Below are 23,756 nucleotides of genomic sequence, written 5' to 3' on the forward strand. Positions count from 1 at the left end.
CTAAATCGGAGACCAGCCAGCTCTGGGACTTCCCAGGGCTGGGGCTGAGGGGGGGTGGGGGGGACTCAACCCTGGGGAAACCTGGGGTGAAGAGGAAGCTGGGGAGGGGGCTGAGCCAGCATCTCATGACTCACCCACTTCCACCCCGTCAGCCCAGTGGCATCTCCGCTCCCCTGCTCCAAATTCCAATTTGGTGAGGCTGCCGAAGGCTGAGTCAGCTCCGGCACGGCACGAGAGCAGCATCCCAAGGGGCCCCTTGCCAGAAACCTTGGCTTCCAACCAAGGCCGGGGCCAGGCTCCCAGGCTCCAGGAGCCTCGGCTGAGCGGGGCGGCCCGGCAAGATCATGAGAGTGAACGTGCCTCGTGGGTTGTGAAGAGGCTCACTGTGGCCGAGGCCCTGGACAAGCGTCTGAGGAGGAGGCGGGGGCCAGGGCGCAAGTCCGACTCTGCTCGACTCACCACATGACCCCGAGAAAACCCCTTTTCCCTCTTGGCCTCAATTTCCTTGACCACACCATGGGACCCACATTTCCTTCTCGACGGGCTGTGAGAATTGTACAATGCACGTGGAAGTGCTCTGCAAACTGCCCAGTGGCCCAGGACACTCAGGGCGGGAGAAGGGAGTATAAATGGGAAAGCTTCCACAGCTTACAGCTGTGCAGGTCGTTCACTGCACAAGGATGTTCAACCGAGGCTGCTGAAATCTAGCCCATTGTCTGCTCACGAGACCATATGCCCTAACCTACAACTGCCAGGACCAAGAGGATACCTTTCTCTAACTGGCACAGATACACCCTGTGGGCTAGTAGAAGTCCCTCAGACTTGGCTGGGTCAAGCCCTTAGCTTTACGGGAAACCACCAAGAAACCGATTCTGACCCTTGGGACGGAGGAGAAGCAGGACTGGCTTTGCAGAGGCTCTCAGAGAGGTTCCCGGCCTTGACAGTGGGGTGAATCTTATCACTGGGGGCAGTTAGGGGTGCCCAGTTAGGGCAGAGAGGCAATCTCTCCCGGCCTGCCTCTCTCCAGCAACCAAAGCAGGGAAACAACCAACACAGCATGTTAAAAAACACTCAAGACACAGACCCAAACTGGGTTTTATTGAAATGCCAGGAGCAGGCACATGTCAAGGTAGCGAAGGAAGAAAGGAAGGTGGTGCAGGCTGCGGGAGATGGCAGGGAGGGGCCGGCCCCATGTCCATGGCCCTGGCATCCCCTCTCTCTGCAAAGGGCTGAGTGGATACAATCACCCTCTCCCCCCCAACAAAATAGCATGCTTAGGCCTGCAGGGCCTTTGCCCCCTGGACTGCAAAGGCTCCAAGAGGGACCGGAGCGCTAATTTTTCTCTCTTGTGAGGGAGGAGGAGGACAGAACGCAGGAGGAGACGGAGGTACAGCTGGACACGACGGTGGGCAAGGAAGGCTCTCCTCCTGGAAATCTGTACCCAGCCTGCAGTTCTGTATGACAGAGGCGGGCAGCAGTGAAAAGAGAGGCTGAGGGTCTGGCCCTCAGGGAGCCAGAGCCTCCAGCTGGTGGGGACTCGAATCAGCCCCGAACAGAGGGCAAGTGTTCAAAGGGATCGAAGATGCAGGCAGTTCCCGGTCGACCTAGTCCTCAGAGCTGGGGGGCTCAGACTCTTTGGGACACAGAGGAGGAAGACGGCAGGATCCATCCCGAGCGTGGGAGGGGGCAGAAGGGGGTCGTCCCCACTCGGCCACACTAGGTCAGTTCCACATTGTTGGCGCGGTCCAGCACACGGGAGCCACGGGCACCGCCCCCCAGCTGGAAACGACTCTCATAGAGAGTGGGGCACAGGTGCCAACGGTTGGCCCGATAGATGCCCAGGTAGGTGTAGACGTCAGGCTTGTAGGTGAGCAGGCACTTAATGCCCGCTGCGCGGATGGCCGCATCCGCCTCCAGTACACCCAAGCGGTCCGTGAAGTCATCCGTGTAAACACAGATGACCTGGCGCCCACGCTCCCTGGCCCGGGGGCTCACCTTGGCCACCTGAAGCCGGCCCTCGACCACAGCCCGAGCAATGCCAGCCCAGGCATGGTCCAGCTTGAAGCCAGGTGCCAGGTGGATCAGCCACTTGCCAGAGAGCACGTGATGGGTGATGGCCAGCTGGCGCAGGGTGCTCGGTGTGACGGGCCGCCCGCTGGTCTGCAGAACCTCCCAGGCTGCCTGCAGGCCCTGCACATCGCCCGAGTTGGGGACATAGCCCTGCCCATATGCTGCAATCCAGCCCACAGGCTCGGAGTTGGGTGAGCCAGGGTCCCCATAGCGAGTAACTTGGGATGGTGGGTACTTGGCCAGCCAGGCATCCAGCTCAGCGGCAGGTGTGGTGCGGGCATCAAACACCAGCCAGGGGTCCATGTCGGCTGCCATGGCCTCTGCGGCCAGGTGCTCGGCAGTGAAGCCATCCTCACGGCCGCCCGGAGAGTCTTCCTCCTCCATTTCTTCACCAGGCTCCATCCTGCTGTGAAGGAACCCAGTTAGGGCAGGTCCAGGACAGACCTACAACTTGCCGGACCCTGGCAGGTGCAGCCAATGAGCTAAAACTCTGTGGCCTTGGGCAAGACCTAATGTCCTCAGTTGCCTCATCGTTACAGTGGACAATAACCGTTCCGGTCTCCTAGAGCTGTTGAGAAAGTAAACACCTGAGGCGGAATCAGCGCTGCAAAAAGGTTGCTGCTAATATCGTTACCGCTCTCCCCGATTTACAGCTCAGAAAACTGGAGCTCAGAGAGAAGTGACTTACCCAAGGTCACACCTGCCGTGAGTGTCAGGGCCGCAACGTGAATTCAGGTGTGGGAGCAATCAGCCCGGCTACACCACCGGGTCCTGCCAGTAACCGGTAGGAATCCCGAGCCCCGGGATCTAACGGAGGGCAGCAAAGAAGCGCGCGTTCACGCAGCATGAGGCAGGCCCAGTAGGGCCAGACCTCTCAGGCGGGCACTGTCGGGCCCACTTGAAGACGAGCACAGTGATGCTCAGAAAGGGCAGTGACCGGTCCAAGGCCAACGGGGCGGTGGCCGGACAGGAACGCAGGCTTGTTAAGGGCCTACGAGAGGGCCAGCCTCCGGCCCGCCGCGCCCGCCGCCATTAGCGCCCACAGCCCGAGCCGCGCCCCCGCCCAGCCCTGCCCCCTCCCGCAGCCCCGCCGTCACCTCCGGCCTTCGCCGCGCTCGGCGCCGCTCCAGCCCCGCGCCCGGCTCCGCTCCTGCCGGGGCTCCGCGCCGCTGCCGCCGCCGCTGCCGCCGCCGCGCCCCGCCCCCGCCACGGCTGCCGCCGCCGCCATCTTAGCGCCCGCCGCCTCAACAACAACTTTATAGACAAGCGCAGCACGGGGCGGGGCCACCGGGCCGGTCGGCCGCGCCGCGGGGCGGGGCCCGAGAGGGGAGGGGTTGACCCCGGGGGCGGGGCCGTCGGGGAACCCGGGGCGGGGCTAACGTTCGCTCTCCCAGGCTTGGGGGCGGACGGGAGTGGCGGTCGGGTCCGGGATCGACGCGCTCCGCCGGGGAGGCTCCAAAGGGAGGGCACTCGGGTCCTGCGAGCGGCGTCCTGAACGGCGGCGCTAGGACCCCGTGGGGAGCGGCGGGGGCGGAGCAGGCGGCACCAGGACCCGGGGGAACCGCGGCAGGCGGGCGGCGAGCAGGCCCGGGGGCCGGGAAGCTGCGGGCGGCGGCGCTGGGCCCGGCGCGGCGAGAGAGGCCCTGAGATGCCGAGCAAGAAGAAGAAGTATAACGCGCGGTTCCCGCCGGTGAGCACGTGGCCGGGCCCGGGAGGAGCGGTCCCGGCTCTCGGGAGGCTCCGGCCCAAGTCCGGCCGTGGGGGCGGGCGCATCGCGGTGTTCGGGGGCACGGACGCCCCGCCCCCTTCCGTGCCCTCCTCGCGTCGGTGCCCCCCGCCCCCTTTCTCCCGGGATACCCTCTCTCGTTCCCCCCCACCCAGCACCCCTTTCTGGGACGGACGCGACGGGGTCCGAGCTTTGTGCTCCCTCCCCAGGCGCGGATCAAGAAGATCATGCAAACTGACGAAGAGATTGGGAAGGTGGCGGCGGCTGTGCCTGTCATCATCTGTATCCTGTCGGGGCCTGGCCAGGCTGAGGGACGTGGGGTAGGGAGGGAGCCCGGGGTCGTCTTGTTTAAGCAGGGGATCCCCCACCCGTGTTCTCCTTGACGCTTCTCAGCCCGGGCGCTTGAGCTCTTCCTGGAGTCGCTGTTGAAGAAGGCCTGCCAGGTGACCCAGTCCCGAAACGCCAAGACCATGACCACATCCCACCTGTGAGTGGTCTGGGAGCTGGGAGGGCCCAGTGGGAGTTCACACACTCAGGGGGGGTGGGAGGCTGCTGGGAGACCAGCAAAGCCTCAAGCACTGGCGTGTTTGAACTGGGGTGGGGGGGGGGGGTGAGGAGGGATTGGGTGGTCTACCAAGATCGGGACGTTCGGGTAGTGGAGATGGGGTGGAGGTTTTCCAGGTTTATTCTCCTGACATACAGAGACCCTTGCTGAGGGACCAGACATCTGGGCCCTACCTGAGTGCCACGTTCCCCCCACCTCTTCCAGGAAGCAGTGCATTGAGCTGGAGCAGCAGTTTGACTTCTTGAAGGACCTGGTGGCCTCGGTGCCCGACATGCAGGGAGACGGGGAAGACAACCACATGGATGGGGACAAGGGTCCCCGCAGGTGGGGAGCCGGGGCCAGGTGTCCAGGCAGGGAAAGGCCAAGGCCACCAGGGTTGGGGGTGGTTGGGGGGTGGTCAGGGAGTGGTGAGGCCTCTGGGCAGATGGACTGTGCCTTCCCGAAGGGGCCGGAAGCCAGGCAGCGGTGGCCGGAAGAATGGTGGGATGGGAAGCAAAGGCAAGGACAAGAAGCTGTCGGGGACGGACTCGGAGCAGGAGGTGAGTGAGGCCCCCAGCCCTCTGCCCTACCCCGTGGTGGGAGAGAGCAGACTTGCATCAGCCTGAGCTGGCTGGACTCCTGGGCCCATCCTCACCTGTGGTTTTTTTGTAAACTGGGGCTCTAGGGGTCAGTCTGCTGTCCCTGCCACTCCCAGGCTCTCCGGCAATGACCTCATGCTTTTCTTGTCCCCTCTGAACCCTGTCTTGCTCCTAGGATGAGTCTGACGACACCGACACTGATGGGGAAGAGGAGACGTCACAGGCTCCACCACAGGCCAGCCAACCCCCTGCCCACTTTCAGAGGTGAGCCGCTCAGTGGCACCAGAGGGGGCTGACAGATTCCTCCAGGCTGACTTTGTCCTTCCTGTCCTCCGTGGCCACTTGGTTTTGTTGGCTGTGGCAGATTTGGGGGATGGGAAGGGAGGAACCAAGGAGGGCTTAGAGGCAGGAGACTGCTCTCAGAAGGTCCCTGCCCCCACCCACACCCCGCCCTGGTGAATGGGGCTTGAACTGGTGCCGTGTGACCTGCTCTGGGCCCTTCTCTTCTCTGAGCTTGGCTGCCCGTTGGTACAGGGAGCCGTGGGCTCCGTGCTCACTGGGATAGGGTAGGGCTCAGTGGGCAGGAATGGGCCCTGGAGAGCGGCCTGATCTTTCTCTCCTGCTTTCTGCCCTGCAGCCCCCCGACACCCTTCATGCCCTTCACCTCGAGTCTGCCTCTGCCCCCGGCCCCCCCGGGCCCCTCAGCACCTGACGCAGAGGATGAAGAAGACTATGACTCCTAGCGCCCTCTGCCCCCCAGGCCACACCCCCTTTTAGCTGGTTTTAGTTGCTCTGGGGGGAGGAGAGAAGGTAGAGCTGTTCTTAAATTTATTAAACAATTAATAATAAAAGGGAACACCAGTGTCTGTCCCAGCCTATGTCCAGGGCGTGGTGGCCACCTTCCCATCCACCCACCTGCATTCCCCATGCTGAGCTGAGGCCAGAAGCGGTGGTGGGCAGGGTAGCAGAGTGAAGGGAGGGGCCAGAGGCCACGATTCTGCCAGGGTAGGAGCAGGGGTGCTGACAGAAGGAAGGCGGGCAGAGTGGTGGCGTAGGGCCTAAGCCAGAGGTGCTGCTTATGCTGGGGGACGACCTGTTTCGTTGTGCTTTACGACCCCGGAAAGGTGCCTGTCTTTCTTTGAGTGGCCTCTTCGTGTCTCTCTGATGGAGGCTATTCTGCCCTCCCCGGGCTGCTGCAAAGGGACAGATTGGACAAGTAATGGGAAGAGGCCTTGCACGCTGTAGAAATCTGCGTCTGGTGCCACGAAGGGTATGTGGGAAGGAGCTGAGGGAGCAGAGGTAGGTGGGACTGTCGAGGGCCCCAAAGATCGGCTTTCGAGCAGGAACAGTGACACAGCTGGGCAGCCCGCCCCCATTTCTGAGCAGACCTTGGAATTGCGGGGTCCACGAGGCAGATGCACGCCTTCAGGGAGCAGGGGCTCGGGGAGGCTGAGCAGGAGACGTGGAGGACGGTGGGCAGACTCGAGGTGCGTGTTAGCAGACTCGAGCGTGCTGAGAACTGACTGGAAGTGGGGCTGAAAGGGAGAGAACTTTAAGGATTCCCAGGTTTCTGTCTGCAGTGACTTGGGCAAGGCCCCCCCCCCCTCCCAGCTGGAGGACACAGAGAGCAAGATTAGGTGTTAGGCTGTGACGAGTTTGGGGTGCCTGTGAAGCTGCTGGGGAGAAGGCACTGGAACGTAGGGGCCTGGAGACAGATGTGCGAGCTTAGAGAGTGGATGACCTCGCCTCAGGGAGAGAGGGTGGAGCCTGGACAGGCCACCAAAGGAGACTGAAGAGCAGCCGCCCCCAGGGCCCCCAGGAGCCACGGGGCAGTGCCCACGCAAGCATGTCTGGGAGGAGGGAGAGGTCAGCGGTCCCAACACCTTGCAGGCTTTAGGGAAGGCTTGCTGGTCGTTGACAGGCTGGGAGCTGGAGGTGAGAAGCCGAGGTGAGGAGAAGTGATGCTCAAGGCTGAGAAGCGGAGATGAGAGCTGTGGCTTGGAACGAGGACAGAGGGGACAGTTTTGGGTTTTGTGTCCTAAGGTAGCAGAAATGTCAGCTGTAGCGAGGAAGGGGACTGGGGATGGGAGGGGGCGGATGCGGTGAGGTCAGGTCGCCTGGGGCCGACCCCAGCCTGACCAGGGGGAGGTGCAAGGTGACGAGGGGGTTTGGCAGGGGCATCGAGGTACTCGGTTTTTATCTGACAGGGTCTGGCTTCTCTGGGGAAGAGGAGGCCAGGTGGCAGGCATGGATGGGCCTGGAGCCTAGGAGCAGCTGGGTCCTGTCTGCTTCTCCTCTGCTCCCCCTCTGGTTATAGCGTCCCTGCTATCTTTTGGGGACAACCCCAATCTATAGTACGCGCAGCTGTCCCCACTCCCTGATGTCAACGGGTGGGGACATCACACTACACACTGTGGCCACAGTGCGTGGTGCGGGCCAACCAACACACCTGAGCCCTTGGGACTTGAGGTGGGACCGTCGGGGAAGGGTATTCACAAGATCGCTAGCTTTCCCGTGGCACTGGAGGCAGGAAGGAACCCACTCGGGAGCCTTGGAGAGGATGATGGTGGCCACACCGGGGTGGCAAAGCTGGCAGAATGTAGGCCGGATGCCGCTAGAAGCCTTTTCCCACCCCGAGGGGCGCTCCTGGCTGAGGATGGGGTCAGCGCAGCAGATCCAGGAGGCTCAGAGATACTGACGTCTGATGACACCTGGACCCAGTCTTGCCTGAACCCTGTATACCTTGGACTTCTGAGTCACGTGAGCCAATAAACATTTTCCCTCTCGAAGCCAGTTGGCTTTCTGTCACTCGCAACTGAAAGAACTCTGGCTGACGGGGACCACGAATGGAAGGCGGTTCCCAAAGGCCCAGGAACGGGAGCAGCTCTCCCCAGCAGTAAGCTGGGCCCATCCGGGGAAGGTGGCCACTGGGGTCCGCTGAGCTGAGGGCGTGCCAAGCAGGTGTGATGAGTCGGGGTGGGAGAGGAGGAGACCCTTGGAGCCTTTTGCTGGGCTCTGTCCAGAGGTGAGGTTCTGAACTGAGAGGGTTCGCAGCGACCAGGCTGGGGAGGATTGGGAGAGGCAAGGAGGCCAGGGTGCTGGGAGCAGCCTCCAGGCAAAAGGCTGGAGGAGGTGCAGGTGAGGTAAGATGCCAGGAGCCGCTGGCCTGCGCCTCTGCTTTCCGGGCCCGCTTTTTTAGCCTGGGCAGTGGGCTGATGGGCACAGCCTCTGGAACCAGGCCCTGGATTCCAATCCTGACCTCTCCATTTATTAGCTTTGAGCAAATCCTATAGCATGGCTGCGTCTCAGTCTTCTCAGCTGTAAAATGGGGCTAGCGATTACCTGTGTCAGTTATGTGTGTGTAACATACATACTAATTACTGGTGAGGACAAAGGGCCGATGTAACAAACTCGAAATACCCATGACTTTGAAGGTCACTGTGGAAAGGGCAAGCTCATAGACCACGGAGGGTTTTTGGGGCCAGGGCTGGAAGTGGCCCCGTTGGCTCTTCACCTCCCACAGGAACTGTCACAAGGCCCCACCTGAGGGAGGCGAGGTGGCCAGACTGACCTCACAGGCCTCTGGGAAGGGCCTGACCCAGTCCTTACCAAGTGTTAGGAATGTAGCCTCCTGAGTGAGGGCAGGGACTCCGGGGAGACAGCACCTCTGGCTGGGCCTGGGCTCTGGGTGCATCCTGGGAATGGGAAGGGTGGCTGGGCCTGGCAGGTGCCACTGGGCACCAGGAGCCGCAGCTTTCAGCTTTCCATCTGCAGAGTCCTGTCCGGGCCCATTGATTTTCTCCCTTTGTTCTCTGTTTTCACGGGGGAGCTTTGAGCTTGGGGCCAAGTCCTATCCGAATGCCTCGGTCCAGACTTGGCTGCGCCCTGGGGTGTAACTGTGACCAGTGTGTGAAATGACCAGCAGTTTCTAGGCACCGTGGCCGCCCGGGGCTACCACCCTCGGTGGACCCAGCCCTCCCTGCTGAGTGGAGAGTCTCCCTCCACCGCGCCCCTGGGGATTCAGGCAGCAAACGTTCCTCGAGCGCCCAGCATCCTCACTCAGCAGGGAGAGGAGGTACCACAGTCCCCCTCCCGGAGCCTGAAACAGCGTGCTCGCACCGAGTGCTGGGGAGGAGGTCACGGCCCCAGAGCTCACGCTGCTGGTGGGAATGTCAGAGGGTGCAGCCGCCTTAGAAAATGGTTTGGCACCTTCTCCTGGAGTCTGTTGACCCACACGTCCCCCCACCCCGCCCCAGTCCGATTCCATTTCTAGGCATGTGGCCACTGACACCCACCTGTTCATAGCCGCCAGCCAGAACCAACCAGAATGCCCAGCGACAAGAGCACGAATAAATAAATGATAGATTATCGTACAATAGAACAGCACTAGCAAAGGACTGACAGCTGTTAGAGGCAACATCACGGTGGATCTTGTAGACATTATATTGAGCAAAAGAAGCCAAACGCAAGACGACACCCTGCAGTACGCATTGATCGAAGTCCCTCAGGTGAAGTTCAGGAACAGACAGGGGAAGTCAGTATAACGGTACCTCAGGAGGTGGGGGTTGGCCGGGAGGGGGTGCAAAGGAACCCCCTGGAAATGTTTTACCACTTGAACTGGGTGGTGGTAGTATATAAGAATACGTGACAGCTGCACATTTAAGATGTGCATTTTTATGATAGGCTCCTAAAAATTTTAGCTATCTACTGAGCACCTGTTGCACGCTAGGCGTTATCATAGGGGGTGACGATTATGCGTGTTCTCCGCGTTTATTTCTGATGGGGAGAGACAGACAATAAGGCAGATGAGCGGTATGTCAGATGGTAACGCGTGCCCTGGGGAAAATGCAGCATAATAAGGGAGGGGTAGGGAGTCCTGGGGCAGGCAGGGTGGCCCCAGCCATCCCCAACAGGGCTCAAGGGGAGACAATGATAAGGTGAGATTGGAGTAGAAAACCCCGCTCAGTGAGGAGTTATCTGAGGAGGGGGCTCCAGGCAAAGGGACAGGAAAAGCAAAGTCCTGGAGGACTACGATTTGATTCTGTCCGGTTTCCCCTGGGCTCCCCAGCTCCCACTACCTCGGCCACCACCCAGGAGCCTTACTTAGCCACTAGCCCTGTACTTGGCCTGCCTTGGCTGGGGCGTGTTTCTGTGGCCGCCTCTCAGGGCCTCGGGAGCTTCCTGAGGGGAAGAAGGTAGTGCTGTGGGCTCCTATCCACACCCGCCCTGGGTGCTACTTGACCTGGAGGCTCCAGGGTGAGGGAGGGACAGCTGAGGGATGGGGGTGAGCTTGCCCACCATCCACTGGCCTGGAGATCTGAGATCAGACGCACCGTGTGACCTGTGTGACGACCTCGACCTCCATCAAATGGGGCTGTTGACACCACCCCTTGTGACAGGAGGCCAAGCATGTTGCAGCCCATCACTGTGATATGAGTCCCCGATTATCTCAGCCTGTCTCTAGGAGAAGTGTCCTCATCACCCCCACTTCACAGATGAGGAGACTGAGGCTCGCTCACGAAGTGAGCTGAGCAGCCTAGGTTTGCTCTTCGGTTCGGAGGTGGGTGGGGGCTCGTATACAGGCCTGGGCGGGGTCCTGGGGTCCGTGTGTGGGGAAATGGAGTTAATGGCCTCCTCCTCTCACCCAAGCGCCATCCCTTGTCAGGTGTGATAGGTTTGTCTCCAGGGCACGGACAGAACCGCGTTCCCGCTGTTCCAGGCCATGGGCACTGTGGCAGGGGAATGACATGGAGCACCCAGATCTCTGCAGGGGGCCTGGTCCCTCCTCTCCTTGGGCAGAGCCTTTGTGAGAATGGCCGGTGGCTCTGGACGCCCTCGGGGGACTCCTCGTAGCTGGGGAGCGGAGCAGGCAATGGGGGACCCTCACCTCCTTTCATCAGAGTGAACTGCATTCTGAAATCACATCCTTCCTGTTGTGTGCGTGTGTGTGTGTGTGTGTTCAAATGTCACTTTAAGAAAAATGGCCTAAGGACAAAGATCTCTGCCCCCCCTCCACCCCCCCCCATGGCAATCAGAGAGCTGCAAAGGAAAACACAAGATCCCACGTGATACCTGTCAGATGGGCAAGAATAGGAAGTCAGGTAAAAATGATAGCTGGTGGATGGGGCACCTGGGTGGCTCAGTTGGTTGAGTGTCTGTCTGACTTCGGCTCTGGTGATGATCTCTTCATTGGTGAGTTCGAGCCCCGTGTCAGGCTCTGTGCCGACAGCTCAGAGCCTGGAGCCGGCTTCACATTCTGTGTCTCCCTCTCTCTCTGCCTCCCCTCCTTGTGCTCTGTCTCTGTCTCTCTCCCTTTCTCTCTTCTCTCTCTCAAAAATAAGTAAACATTAAAAATTAAGAGGGGCGCCTGGGTGGCGCAGTCGGTTAAGCGTCCGACTTCAGCCAGGTCACGATCTCGCGGTCCGTGAGTTCGAGCCCCGCGTCAGGCTCTGGGCTGATGGCTCAGAGCCTGGAGCCTGTTTCCGATTCTGTGTCTCCCTCTCTCTCTGCCCGTCCCCCGTTCATGCTCTGTCTCTCTCTGTCCCAAAAATAAATAAACGTTGAAAAAAAAAATTAAGAAAAAAAGATAGCTGGTGGAGAGTCGGTAAATGGGAGTCTGGTGCTTTTTGTGGGAATGTAAACCAGTGAGGATGTCTGAAAAGGAGGTTTGACAGCTAAGTGCCCCCTGGCAGGTCCACTCCGGGGTAAAACCTCTCGCAAATAGAAAGATGTGTCCTGGGTGTGATTTGAAGGGGCGAAGAGCCGGAGGCTAAGTATCTGTCCCTGGGGAACTGCATGGCAGATAGCAACGTGGACAAAGCTTCAACACACAGTGTTGCGTGAAAAACAGAAAAATACAGACCAACCTCTACAGCACAGCTGTGTTTATGGAAACTACAAACACAGAGGAGCACAACCATCTTGTATATTTCTGCCAATTACTCCGTGACCTTGGGCATCTGACAGAAGGTCTCTTTGCTACAGTTTTCTCATCTGTAAAGTAGGGACAATAGTAGCAATTCCTTCAAGGACACGTGATGTTTAAATGAGATTTGATACATAAAGTGCTTAACACAGTACCCAGCACATAGTAAACACCTAATAAATGGTGCCTCCCATCACTGATGTATATGGAGTTCAATGCCTGGAAAGCAGATTGGAAGGGCATGCGTCAAACGCAAGAGTGGGGAGCTATGGGAAGCTGGAATAGGACTGGGGAGAGGCTGAAAGGGAAAGTTCATTTCAAATGGAGGCTGGTGATTCATTTTTTGGGAAGCTTGTGATGCATAGAGTGTCCCAAACTAAGGAGCATGGGCTGCTCCTGTCTATGTTCCCAAGTTTATTTTATTTTAATTTATTTTTAAAAAATTTTAATGTTTATTTATTTTTGAGAAAGAGAGAGAGAGAGAGAAGACAGAGCACCAGTGGAAGAGGGGCAGAGAGAGGGGGGAGACACAGAATCTGAAACAAGCTCAATCTAGGCTCTGAGCTGTCAGCAGAGAGCCCGATGCAGGCCTAAAACCCACGAACTGAGAGATCATGACCTGAGCTGAAGTCGGACACTTAACCGACTGAGCCACCCAGACGCCCCTATGCTCCCAAGTTTAAATAAAAACAAAAGAGATTGCCAATTGTCATCTTCCCAAATGGGCTCAACCCACAAGGTGGCCTCAACCCACAGGAAAACAGTGGCCCTGCCGTGTTTATGGGGTCATGTATGTTTTTCTCATTCACTCACTCAACAAATATTTCTGAGCACCCGTTTCCATGCCAGGCCCCGTCTAGGCTCTGGGGAGGAAGGCACAAAAGAATTCACAACCTGCGGCTTCTGGTCTGACTCTGGTGTCCTCGCTGAAGGGTCACATTGACCTTCGAGCTGCTTTCAGGGGTGTCTTTAGGACTCAGCAAGCACCACGGCAGAAGACATCAAGATCATAATCAAGAACTACCAGACTGCCCCTTTGACAGCCGCTTCCCCGCCAGAATCAGACCAGGAACTTCTGCCAGAACTCCCTGGCCTTGTAGCGCTGTCCCAAGGGCAATGACTGTTCAAGGGGCGCTGGCTCCGTGTGCAAATGGCACTGGCGTGTGTACAAGTCCCTCTGCCCCACATCCTGAGTGCCAGCCTGGCACAATTGCAGGGCAGAAGGCACATTTCCTGGGAAGATCTGCACTGGCTCCTCCCACCTCTCCTCTGTCCTCCATCCAGGGTGCTGGAGGGTGACCTGGGTACATGGTGATCTGCACCCTGGGATCTGAATCATGGCTTAGCTGATAATAAATACTCATTGGAAAAGTGGAAGACTCTGTGTGTGTGTGTGTGTGTGTGTGTGTTAAAGAGCCGGATGATCGGGCAAGAAGCCGGTGGGGGGGGGGAGGCGGGGAATTAGTACCTTGACCAGTAAGAGGGGCTTCAGGTGGATTGTCTTTCTGTTTTGTTTTGTTTTTATGTGGTTAAACTAACCACCTTCTCTATACCAAAACCAAAAAGCAAAACAAACCTGAGGACCTGCTCCCAGGGGGCGGGGGTTTCCATTCTAGTCGGGGTGGCGAACCGGCAGACCGAGAACAGCACCCACCGAAGGGCTGGGCGGTGGGTGTCAAGAAGGGAAAGAAAGAAGCGGGGGAGGGGAGGAGAGAGGCGGGCGTGAGTGTGCCCGCTGTGCCAGGAGCTCAGGGGAGCCCCCGGGGCCACGTGACCCTTCCCCCTTCCTTGTTCCTGTGAGGGGATGTGTTGTCTGGTCTCCAGCCACAGTCTCCGCTGTGGCCTGTGCCCCCGTGCTGGCCAGATTTCGCTTTCCCTTTCCCCTAAGTGCTTCAAGTTCAGTTTCTGCCCCGTGGGTTCTCTGCCCCTGCTTGCCTCCTCTGCTTGGAGCCACATCTGACCTTGCAGGCAAGCGGGTCAGTCGGGGGCGGGACGCTGATGATGGGGTAGGGGCCTCCTCGGGAGGTCCCTCAGGATCCGCACCCCCACCACGCTCGAGAGTGGAGGACCCCGTAAGAGTCTGGGCTCTGGGGTGATGCTCCCTGTATTTCGCAGCACGGCGCTTATCAGCCTTGTAGTCACAGAACTTTGTGACACATAACCTGACCTCTCGGTGCCTCAGTTGCCTTATTATAAAACAGGCACCATCATTTTCCCTACCTCATAGAGTTGTCGTAAGGATTAACTGATATCTACAGAGACCTGTTGACCATCTGCTTCGTGCCAGGCTCAGCTCTAGGCACTGGCGTTCGACAGTGAACAAACCCAGTCCCCGTGTACTTGACCTTTGGTGAAGGCAGGGGTGTCACCCTCGTTACACTTGGAATCGCCGGGGAGCTCTGAAGGCGATTGGCCTTGGGCCCATCTCGGGAGATTCTGATCTAACCGGCCGGGAGGCCCGGGCCTTGGTACATTTTTCAAAGCTTCCCAGGTGGTTCTAACGCCCAGCCGGGGTTGAGAACCGCTAGCCTAACAGAATCCACAACACAACCCGGAACAGTGCCCGGCTCCTGAGCCTTCAGTAAACCGTGCTGTTCTGTCTCCTGTGGCGCCATCATCTCTAGCCTGAATTATGCCAACATACTGCTCACGGCCGCCCTGCCTCCAGCGTCCCCAGTGCCGAGTCCTTCTCCAATGTGGGGCCAGATTCATCTTTGTAAGCTCAGATTTAATCAGATTAAATCTTGTGGCTGCCCCTGTCTCCTTGGATTTGAATCCCATTGCATTCGTGACCGGAAGATTCCTCATTTCCTCCCAAAGTAGTTATCTAACTGCACCTAAACTATGAAACTCAACTTACCTCCCTCTACCAGTGTGGTAATTAACTCCTTGTATGCCCCTCATCACACACACACACACACACACACACACACACACACGCCATGTTCTGACTCAATGCCTTTGCCACATGGGCTTTCTCAGTCTTCACAGTCCCTGATACTACACGGCCTTTAAAACTCAGCTCAGGGGTGGGGCACCTGGGTGGCTCAGTCAGTTAAGGCTCTGACTCTTGACCTCAGCTCAGATGGGAGGGAGCCCCACATTGGGCTTTGTGCTGATAGTGAGGGGCCTGCTTGGGATATTCTCTCTCTCTCTCTCTCTCTCTCGCCCCTCCCCTGCTTGTGCTCTCCCCCCCTCTCTCAAACAAAACAAAACAAAACAAAACAACTCAGCTCAAGTGTCACATCTTCCAGGAAGCCTTCCTGGATGCCTGGCTGACAGTGGCTTCTGCTTCCTTTCGGTTGTGGGTTAGTGCTTGCATGATATACCTTTTTCCATTCTTTTCCATTTAAACCTGTCTGTGTCTTTACATTTAGAGTGGGTTTCTTGTAGGCAGAATGTGATTTGAGTCTTGCATTTTTAATGCGACCTGACAGTCTCTTCTTTTTCATTGGCGTGTTTATACCATTTACATTTTTTTTTTTACTGTTCCAAAATACACATGCAATTTACCATCTTAACCACTTTTAAGTGTACTGTTCAGTGGCATTAAGTACTTTCACATGGTTGTGCAGCCATCACCAGCATCCGTCTCCAGAACCTTTTCCTCTTTCCGAATTGAAACCCTGTCCCCATTAAACACCAACTCCCCATTTCTCCCTTACCTCCAGCCCCTGGTAAGCATGGTTCTGCTTTCTGTCTGTCTTTGACTATTCCAGGTATCTTATGGAAGTGGGATCATACAATATGTATATTTACATGTCTGGCTTATTTCTTTTTTTTTTTTTTTTTTAATTTTTTTTTCAACGTTTATTTATTTTTGGGACAGAGAGAGACAGAGCATGAACGGGGGAGGGGCAGAGAGAGAGGGAGACACAGAATCAGAAACAGGCTCCAGGCTCTGAGCCATCAGCCCAAAGCCTGACGCGGGGCTCGAACTCACAGACCGCGAGATCGTGACCTGGCTGAAGTCGGACGCTTAACCGACTGCGCCACCCAGGCGCCCCATGTCTGGCTTATTTCACTTACCATCACGTCTTTAAGGTTTATCCGTATTGTGGCATGGGTCAGAATTTCCTTTTTAAAAATGTTTATTTATTTATTTTGAGAGAGGGAAGGGGCAGAGAGAGAGAGAATCCCAAGCAGACTGCCTATCGTCAGAGCAGAGCCCAACGTGGGGCTCGATCTCAGGAGTCATGAGATCAGGACCTGAGCCGAAATCAAGAGTCAGACGCTTAACCAACTGAGCCACCCAGGTGCCCCAGAATTTCCTTTTTTAAAAGGCTGAATAATAGCCCATTAATGTATATGCCACATTTTGTTCATCCATTCATTCATCGAGGGACATTCGGGTTGTTTCCCGTTCTCGGTTACCGTGAATACTGCTGTCATGAACGTGGATACGCAAATATCTCTTCCAGTCCCTGCTTTCAATTCTTTCGGATACATATGCAGAAGGGGAATTTCTGGATCCTTTGGCAATGGTATGTTTAAGTTCCTGAGGAACCCCTGCACTGCGTTCCATAGGGGCGCCATTTTTGTTCCTACCAGCAAAGCACAAGGTGCCCATTTCTCCAACTCCCCACTGATACTTGTTATTTTTTATTTTGGTTTTGGTTTTGGGTTTTTTTTTGTTTGTTTGTTTTTTGCATTTTTCTTGTAGCTCAGCATCATTCGCTATTTTCTTGTTCCAAATTCTTCAATGGCTTTCCCGTTGCACTTAAAGCAAAAATCTGACTTCCTTACTGCAATGTCATAAAAGGCTCTGTGATGGGGCCCTGCTAGCTTTCTGACTCCTAGATCACCATCCCCCTATTCACACTGCCTTCTCTTTCCTGGGAAACACTGAACTTGACCTCCTTACTTGCCATTCATGTGCTTATGGGCTATTTGAATGCATTCTTTGGAGAAATGTCAATTCAAATCGTTTGCCCGTTTTTTAACGTCTTTTTTTCCCCCTTGAGGTCTAGTTGACATACAATGTTATATTAGTTGCAGGTTTACGTTACTTTACAACATAGTGAATTAATTGACAGTTCTATACGTGACGCAATGCTCACCGTGATAAGTGTAGTGACCATCTGTCGCCCTACAATATTATTACAATATTGCTGATTATATTCCCTGTGCTATACTTTTCATCTCTGTGACTTATTTATTTTGTACCTGGAACTTTGTACCTCTTAATCCCCTTTGTCTATGTTGTTCATCCCTCTCCTCCCTCCTCTCTGGCAACGACCAGTATGTTCTCTGTATTCACGAGTCTGTTTCTGTTTCTCGTTGCTTGGTTTGTGTGCACACTTTGCCCATTTCTATATTGGGTTATTTGCCTTTTATTGTTGAATATTAAGACTCCTCTATATACGTTGTATACAAGTCCTTTATCAAATCAATGATTTCCAAGTATTTTCTCCCATCTTGTGGGTTGCTTCTTCACTTCCTTGATGGTGTCCTTTGAAGCACAGAAGTTTTTTCTATAATTTTTTAAATATTTATTTATTATTTACCCTTTAGAGAGAGAGAGAGAGAGAGAGCAAGCAGGGGAGGGGCAGAGAAAGACGGAGACACGGAATCCAAAGCAGGCTCCAGGCTCTGAGCTGTCAGTGCAGAGCTGGACGCGAGGCTCGAACCCACAAACCGTGAGATCATACCTGAGCCTAAGTCGGACCACCCAGGCGCCCCAAAGCACAGACGTTTTTAATTTTCATGAAACCTAATTTATTTATTTTTTATTACTTGTGCTTTTAATGTAACTTATAAACCATTGCCTAATCCAAGATCATTTCTATGTTTTTTCCCTGTGAGTTTTATAGTTTTGGCTCTTACACTTAAGTCTATAATTCACTTTGAGTTAATTTTCATATATGGTACGAGGTAGGGGTCCAACTTCACTTTTCTGCATACAAAAATCCAGCGGTCGTAGCATCATCTATTGAAAAGACTATTCTTTTCCCATCCAATGGTCTTGGCACCCTTGTCTAAAATCAATTGACCGTAAATGTAAGAGCTCTCTTTTCTGAACTCTCAGTTCTATTCCATTGATGTCCACATCTGTCCTAATGCTAGTACCACACTGTCTTGATTATAATAGTTTTGAAATTGGAATAATCAGAGTCTTACAACTTTGTTCTTCTTTTTCAAGATTGTTTAGCAAGGCTCCTTGACTTTCCACGTAAACTTCAGGATCTGCTTGTCAATATTTGCAAAAGGCAGCAGAGATTTGGACAGGGACTGGGTTGAATCAGTTTGGATAGTATTGCCATCTTCTGGGTTTGTTTTCGTGGGCAGATTTTCTGCTGGTTATTCATCACATTTCCCTCCTTCTTTGTATGTATACTCATTTTTTATTGGATGCCAAACATTGTGAATTTTACACTATTAATCTGAATTTGATTGAATTCTTTTAAAGAGTATTGGACTTTCCCTGGTAATTTAGTACTTGTGGGTTAGGTTTGATCATTGCAAGATTTGTTTCAAGCTCTTTTATGGTGGGTCTAGAGTGGCTTTCATTAAGGGCTGATTTCGGCCCACCTCTAAGACATGGTCTGTCTGGTTCTCTACTGAATTTTCTACGTACTTAGTGAGATTTTTCTACTCTGACTGGAGAGAATCTTCTTCTTTTAATATTTTATTTTTGAGAGAAAGAGAGCAGGTTGGGGAGGCGCAGAGAGACAGGAGGATAGAGGATCCAAAGTGGGCCCCACGTTGACAACAGAGAGCCCAACATGGGCCTCGAACCCACGAACCGTGAGATCATGACCTGAGCCAAAGTAGACGCTCAACCAGCTGAGCCATCCAGGCGCCCCTGGAGAGAATCTTCTTACAAAGTCTTGTATGAGCTCTGGGAATTACCTGTCTTCAGCTCTGCGGTAATTGTTCTCTTGAAATGTGTTTTTGTCCAGGTTTGTGGGGCTTCACCTTATACCGTGTGCAGGTTAGTATTCTTCCTAAAGTAGCTTCCTAAAAGCTTAAAGCCCCTCTACTGGGTTTGGGGATCTTTCTCGACATAGGCTCCTCCTCTTAAATGTTCTACCTCCCAAATTCTAGCTGCCTTTTGCCTGTCCAAACTGGTCTCTGACTCGTTAAGCAGTGAGACTGAGGGACGCTTTTTGGGTTCCCCTCCTTGCACGCAGTAGGGCATTTGCCTTTAGGCAGATCTCAGATGTCAATGGCCCGGATGATGGTAGGGCTCACCTTGTCTGCTTCCTTTTTCTCAGGGATTACAGTCCGTGCTACCAGTTTTCTAATATCTGAACGCAGTTGTTTCTTATGCTTTGTCCAGTTTCTTAGTTATTCATGGGGCAAGAATCGTTTCAGTTCAACTTTCTTCCTTGTGGCCAGAATCAGCAGTCCCTCGCCCTCCTTGGAATACCCCGACTCCTTCGCCTGTTCCTCTTCCAAGACTCTTCCCATGTTCTGATTCCAGCATAATTGTCAGTGCACATTTTACCTCCCCCATTGGACTGCTCAAGGCACCTGAGGTAGCTTCCAGCAAGAACCAAGAAGACAAACTAAAAATAGAAATGGAAAACCAAAAATGTGATAATTTAAGAGAGAACGTGGACATCAGGATCAAGAACATAATAATAAATAAATATGTAGCCCATAAAGTGTTCTCAGCTCTATTAACTGAGTATCACATTCATCTCTGAGCTTCCTGGCAGCCAAAGCAAAAAGGGAGATATAGTAACTTAGCTCCTCCCCCCTCCCCCTCCCCCCGAAGATAGCACCTATAATTTCTTCGGAGGGAAAAAAAACCACATTTTTCCTAGGCTAAAGGAAAAGTTTCATATGGAACTCCATGAGGAGATACTGTGTGGTGTGATAGAGGCCATCTCCACCCACATTCCAACAGCCAAAATCTGTAAGGACCTCGTGTGTCCTTGAATTGGGGCCTAGGGAACAAGTGAGGTTGCCAAATTTTGTTGTTAATTCTGTCAGCCTTGCCTTGAACTTTCAGTGGCTCTTGTCACAGTCGGTCACTCCCTCCTCTTTGAAACACTTTCTTCACTTGGCTGGGAGCCCTTGCTCTCTCCACTTCCTCTTTACTGGCTGCTCTTGTCTGGTCTCCATGGCCATGTCTCCCTGACCTCTCCTGACCTCTAAATGGTGGTGGGCCCAGGTCTAGTCTCCAGGCCTCTCCTCTTCTCCCCTCTGCCTGTCTCTCCTGGCCCAAGTCTTCTGGTGCCTCGCCTAGATGACAGACCCTCATTTCCCCGCCCTCCAGTCTATCTCTCTACAGTCAGAGGGGCCTTTTAAAAACATAAATCAGCTCACATCACTCCCCCTCTCAAAGTCCTCTACTTGATGGCTCCTTTCACCAAACAAAGTTCATGGGATATAATTAAAGATTATTTTTGTCTCCCAGTGTCCCTCTAAAACTCGTAAGGGAACTCTTCTCTCTGCCCACAAATGAAGTCATGACCTTCTGTGCCAATTTTGCTTACAGCCCTGTGATCACTTGAAGTCGTTAAATAAGTTCGGTTAGAATGCCCAGTTTTGTGTAGTAGCCAGATCTCTACACTTGATGAGATCGTTTCCATCTCCCCAGCCATTTTTGGCCCCTGCTGATGAGGGATGCGGGGGAAGTCAGGTCTGCCTCTCTGCCTTCCCTCCTGCTCCCCCAGCTTCAGAAGCCTCTGCTGTTGGAGGGCAGGGAAGGAGGAGGGAAGTGGGTGCAGAAGGTTCTTCCTTGATTGTCTCTGAGTAAGATGGCGAGTCCCTCTATGGGTGGCAGCTGTTTCAAGTGGGCTCTTGGGGGAGCGCGTGACTCTTGATCTCAGGGTTGTGGGTTCAAACCCCATGTTGGGTGTAGAGATTACTTAACAACATAAAATCATTAAAAAAAAATAATAAAGTGGGCTCTTGCTCTGTGGGGGCTTTCACAGCTCCTCTATGGGCCACTTGCTTGACGGTAACTCCTGGAAAGTGGGGAGGGACTCTTTCGGCTGGCTCTGGTTTTCTTTTGACTGGCGAACACCCACCTAAATATAACAGAAGCCCTCTGGACAGGACCTCCTGCTACCTTGCCGCAGGCCAGTTCCCACTGTGTTGCCACAGTCTCCCCGGAAGTCTCGTGGACCACTGACCCACCGGGCGGCCATGTCTTCCGGGAGCCCCTCCCCAGCTCTCCGGGGGCGGAGACTGACTTGGAGATTAGTGGGCAGTCCCCAGTCCCACCCCCGGAAGGCCGTGTCGGGGCTCCTGTTTCAGGGTCCACCGTCCTCCATCTCTTTATACTCTTGAGGTGGGACCAGGGTTTGCAAGAGTGGCTAAATGGGCTTTTCCAATATTGTCACATTTTCCACCGTACTTAACGACAAATTTACAGTCGTTCCCACGGCCACCAGCCCCCATATGATCTGACCGCTGAGACCCCCACAAAAGTTTAAAATATCAAATATCAGGGTAGGAGCACCTGGGTGGCTCAGTCGGTTGAGCATCCGACTTCGGCTCAGGTCATGATCTCAGGGTTCATGGGTTCAAGCCCCGCATCCGGCTTCAGATCCTCTGTCTCCTTCTCTCTCTGCCTTTTCCCTGCTCATGCTCTCTCTCTCTCCCTCTTTCAAAAATAAAATAGCAAATATCAGGGAAGCGCAGTCAGAAGTGCATGCATCTCAGAGTCATGATTTCAAGCCCTCCGTTTGGGTATAGCGATTACTCAAGTGAACAAATAAATAAAAAAATAACTTAAAAAATAATAAAATATCAAATGTCAAAGAATGTTACAGGGGCGCCTGGGTGGCTCAGTCGGTTGAGCATCTGATTCTTGATTTCAGCTCAGGTCATGATCCCAGGGTCATGGGATCGAGCCCCCGGTTGGACTCTGCTTACTTGGGATTCTCTCTCTCTCTCTCTCTCTCTCTCTCTCTGTGCCCCTCTCCCCTATTCATACTCTCTCTCAAATTAAAAAAAAAATACATAGTTCAAAGATGAGATCGATAGCATAATACCATTTATATAAGCCAAACCTACAAATGCATAAACATGATATTAGATATTTCCCAAGGACCCATTCATATTTAAGTGGGATGGGAATGGGGATTGAGGATAAAGGAGAACAGAAATGAATGTGGCCTTATATCCATTGATGATTCTTGCTCATTGTAAAATGGGGAACACCATAAACTCAGCTCTCTGCTCCTGAGGACGGGAAAAAGAGAAATGTGCAAAGATCCCAAGCAGACAGTTCACAGAGTAAGCACAAATGGCTCATAAAGAAAGGAAAGTACATGGGGCGCCGGGGTGGCTCAGTCAGTTGAGTGTCTGACTTTAGCTCAGGTCATGATCTCGCAGCTTATGAGTTCGAGCCCCAAACTGGGCTCTGTGCTGACAGCTCAGAGCCTGGAGCCTGCTTTGGATTCTGTGTCTTCCTCTCTCTCTGCCCCTCCCCTGCTCACGCTCCATCTCTCTCTCTCTCTCAAAATGAAATAAACGTTAAAAAAAAAAAAAGAAATAGAAATACACTACTAGTCTTACAGATAATAAAGGGAATGCAAGTTTTAGCAACAATGAGATCGCATTTTTTTCATCACATTAACGATTTTTAAAATTTTATTTATTTATTTTTTTTTCAACGTTTATTTATTTTTGGGACAGAGAGAGACAGAGCATGAACGGGGGAGGGGCAGAGAGAGAGGGAGACACAGAATCGGAAACAGGCTCCAGGCTCCGAGCCATCAGCCCAGAGCCTGACGCGGGGCTCGAACTCACGGACCGCGAGATCGTGACCTGGCTGAAGTCGGACGCTTAACCGACTGCGCCACCCAGGCGCCCCACATTAACGATTTTTAAAAATTATGATGTACTTTGCTGGGGAGAATGTAAACACTGTTGGTGGAAATCCACATTGACTGAGCATTTGGCGGGAGTGACTGGGCGTTATCAAAATGTAAGTTTCTTGGAGCCAGCAAGTTTGCTTATAGGAATTTATCTTGCAGAAATATCCAATGTGCAATGGTGCATTTACGTGGATGTCACTGCTGCAATGTCTGTAGTAGGGAAGCTAGTGGGAGCCACATGTGTCTTTGACAGAAGGGGGACGAGTTAGGGTTAGGGTTACGTTATGTCGGTCGTGCTGTGATGCCCAATGACTGTGGTGACACTGAGGTGGCTTTGCATGTACTGACCCAAAACAATGAGTATAACATACTATTTTTTTTAATGTTTATTTATTTATTTTGAAAGAGAGAGAGTGAGACAGGGAGAGCACGCACGCTGGCAGGTGGGGGAGAGGCAGAGAGAGAAAGAGAATCCCAAGCAGGCTCCACGCTGTTCGTGCATAGCCCAATGTAGGACTCAATCTGAACTGTGAGATCATGACCTGAGCCGAAATCAAGAGTCAGATGCTTAACTGAGCCAGGTGCCCCAAGCATAACATACTATTTTTTAAATTTAATTTATTTTTTAAATTTACATCCAACTTAGTTAGCATATAGCGGAACAACAATTTCAGGAGTAGATTCCTTAGTGCCCCTGACCCATTTAGCCCATCCCCCCTTCCAGTAACCCTCTGTTTGTTCTCTATATTTAAGTGTCTCTTGTGTTTTGTCCCCTCTCCCTTTTTAAATATTATCTTGGCTTCCCTTCCCTTATGTTCATCTGTTTCATAACATACTATTAAGTAAGAAAAGTAGATCTTGTTTTGTTGAAAAATTATATACACACACACTTACACACAATCAGAAGATATTATAATGACCCACTGACATGGGTCTCAGTTTTTCTTTTAATGTTTATTATTTTTGAGAAAGAGAGAGAGCATGAGCAGGGGAGAGGGAGAAAAAGAGGGAGACACAGAATCCAAAGCAAGCCCCAGGCTCCGAGCTGTCAGCACAGGGCCTGATGTGGGGCTTGAACCCACAAACTGCAAGATCATGATCTGAGTCAAAG

General features: G+C 53.4%; 2 protein-coding genes across 5 annotated transcripts; one reads left to right on the forward strand and one right to left on the reverse strand.

Moving 5' to 3' along the window:
- Positions 1-1,060: 1,060 nt before the first annotated feature.
- Positions 1,061-3,351, reverse strand: CD1H11orf68 (chromosome D1 C11orf68 homolog). 3 transcript variants are annotated; one of them, XM_045486811.1, is made up of 2 exons: positions 3,168-3,351; positions 1,061-2,476 (listed from the first exon to the last, which is right to left on the reverse strand). In XM_045486811.1, exons 1-2 carry the CDS (start codon positions 3,296-3,298, stop codon positions 1,717-1,719), a joined length of 891 nt encoding a protein of 296 aa, XP_045342767.1. In that variant the 5' UTR covers positions 3,299-3,351; the 3' UTR covers positions 1,061-1,716. The 3 variants fall into 3 exon arrangements, with proteins under 3 accessions (XP_045342767.1, XP_045342768.1, XP_045342769.1); XM_045486812.1 differs by having other exon boundaries at positions 1,061-2,473; positions 3,168-3,348; XM_045486813.1 differs by lacking the exon at positions 3,168-3,351 and adding an exon at positions 2,759-3,111.
- A 108-nt stretch (positions 3,352-3,459) lies between these two features.
- DRAP1 (DR1 associated protein 1) lies at positions 3,460-5,795 on the forward strand. Of its 2 annotated transcripts, none has more exons than XM_045486814.1 (7): positions 3,460-3,760; positions 4,006-4,078; positions 4,190-4,283; positions 4,566-4,685; positions 4,786-4,900; positions 5,115-5,203; positions 5,577-5,795. In XM_045486814.1, exons 1-7 carry the CDS (start codon positions 3,719-3,721, stop codon positions 5,680-5,682), a joined length of 639 nt encoding a protein of 212 aa, XP_045342770.1. In that variant the 5' UTR covers positions 3,460-3,718; the 3' UTR covers positions 5,683-5,795. The 2 variants fall into 2 exon arrangements, with proteins under 2 accessions (XP_045342770.1, XP_045342771.1); XM_045486815.1 differs by having other exon boundaries at positions 3,467-3,760; positions 4,807-4,900.
- The last annotated feature ends 17,961 nt before the right edge of the window (positions 5,796-23,756 follow it).

This window comes from Leopardus geoffroyi, chromosome D1 (genome assembly GCF_018350155.1).
Source record: "Leopardus geoffroyi isolate Oge1 chromosome D1, O.geoffroyi_Oge1_pat1.0, whole genome shotgun sequence".
In the NCBI taxonomy this organism is placed as follows: domain Eukaryota; kingdom Metazoa; phylum Chordata; class Mammalia; order Carnivora; family Felidae; genus Leopardus; species Leopardus geoffroyi.

Coding starts and splice junctions, on each gene's coding strand:
- CD1H11orf68 (XM_045486811.1), bottom strand. CDS start 3,298: ATGGCGGCGGCGGCAGCCGTGGCGGGGGCGGGGCGCGGCGGCGGCAGC. Junction 2,477..3,167: donor GAGCGCGGCGAAGGCCGGAG/GTGACGGCGGGG, acceptor GTTCCTTCACAG/CAGGATGGAGCCTGGTGAAG.
- DRAP1 (XM_045486814.1), top strand. CDS start 3,719: ATGCCGAGCAAGAAGAAGAAGTATAACGCGCGGTTCCCGCCG. Junction 3,761..4,005: donor ATAACGCGCGGTTCCCGCCG/GTGAGCACGTGG, acceptor CTCCCTCCCCAG/GCGCGGATCAAGAAGATCAT. Junction 4,901..5,114: donor GGACGGACTCGGAGCAGGAG/GTGAGTGAGGCC, acceptor TCTTGCTCCTAG/GATGAGTCTGACGACACCGA.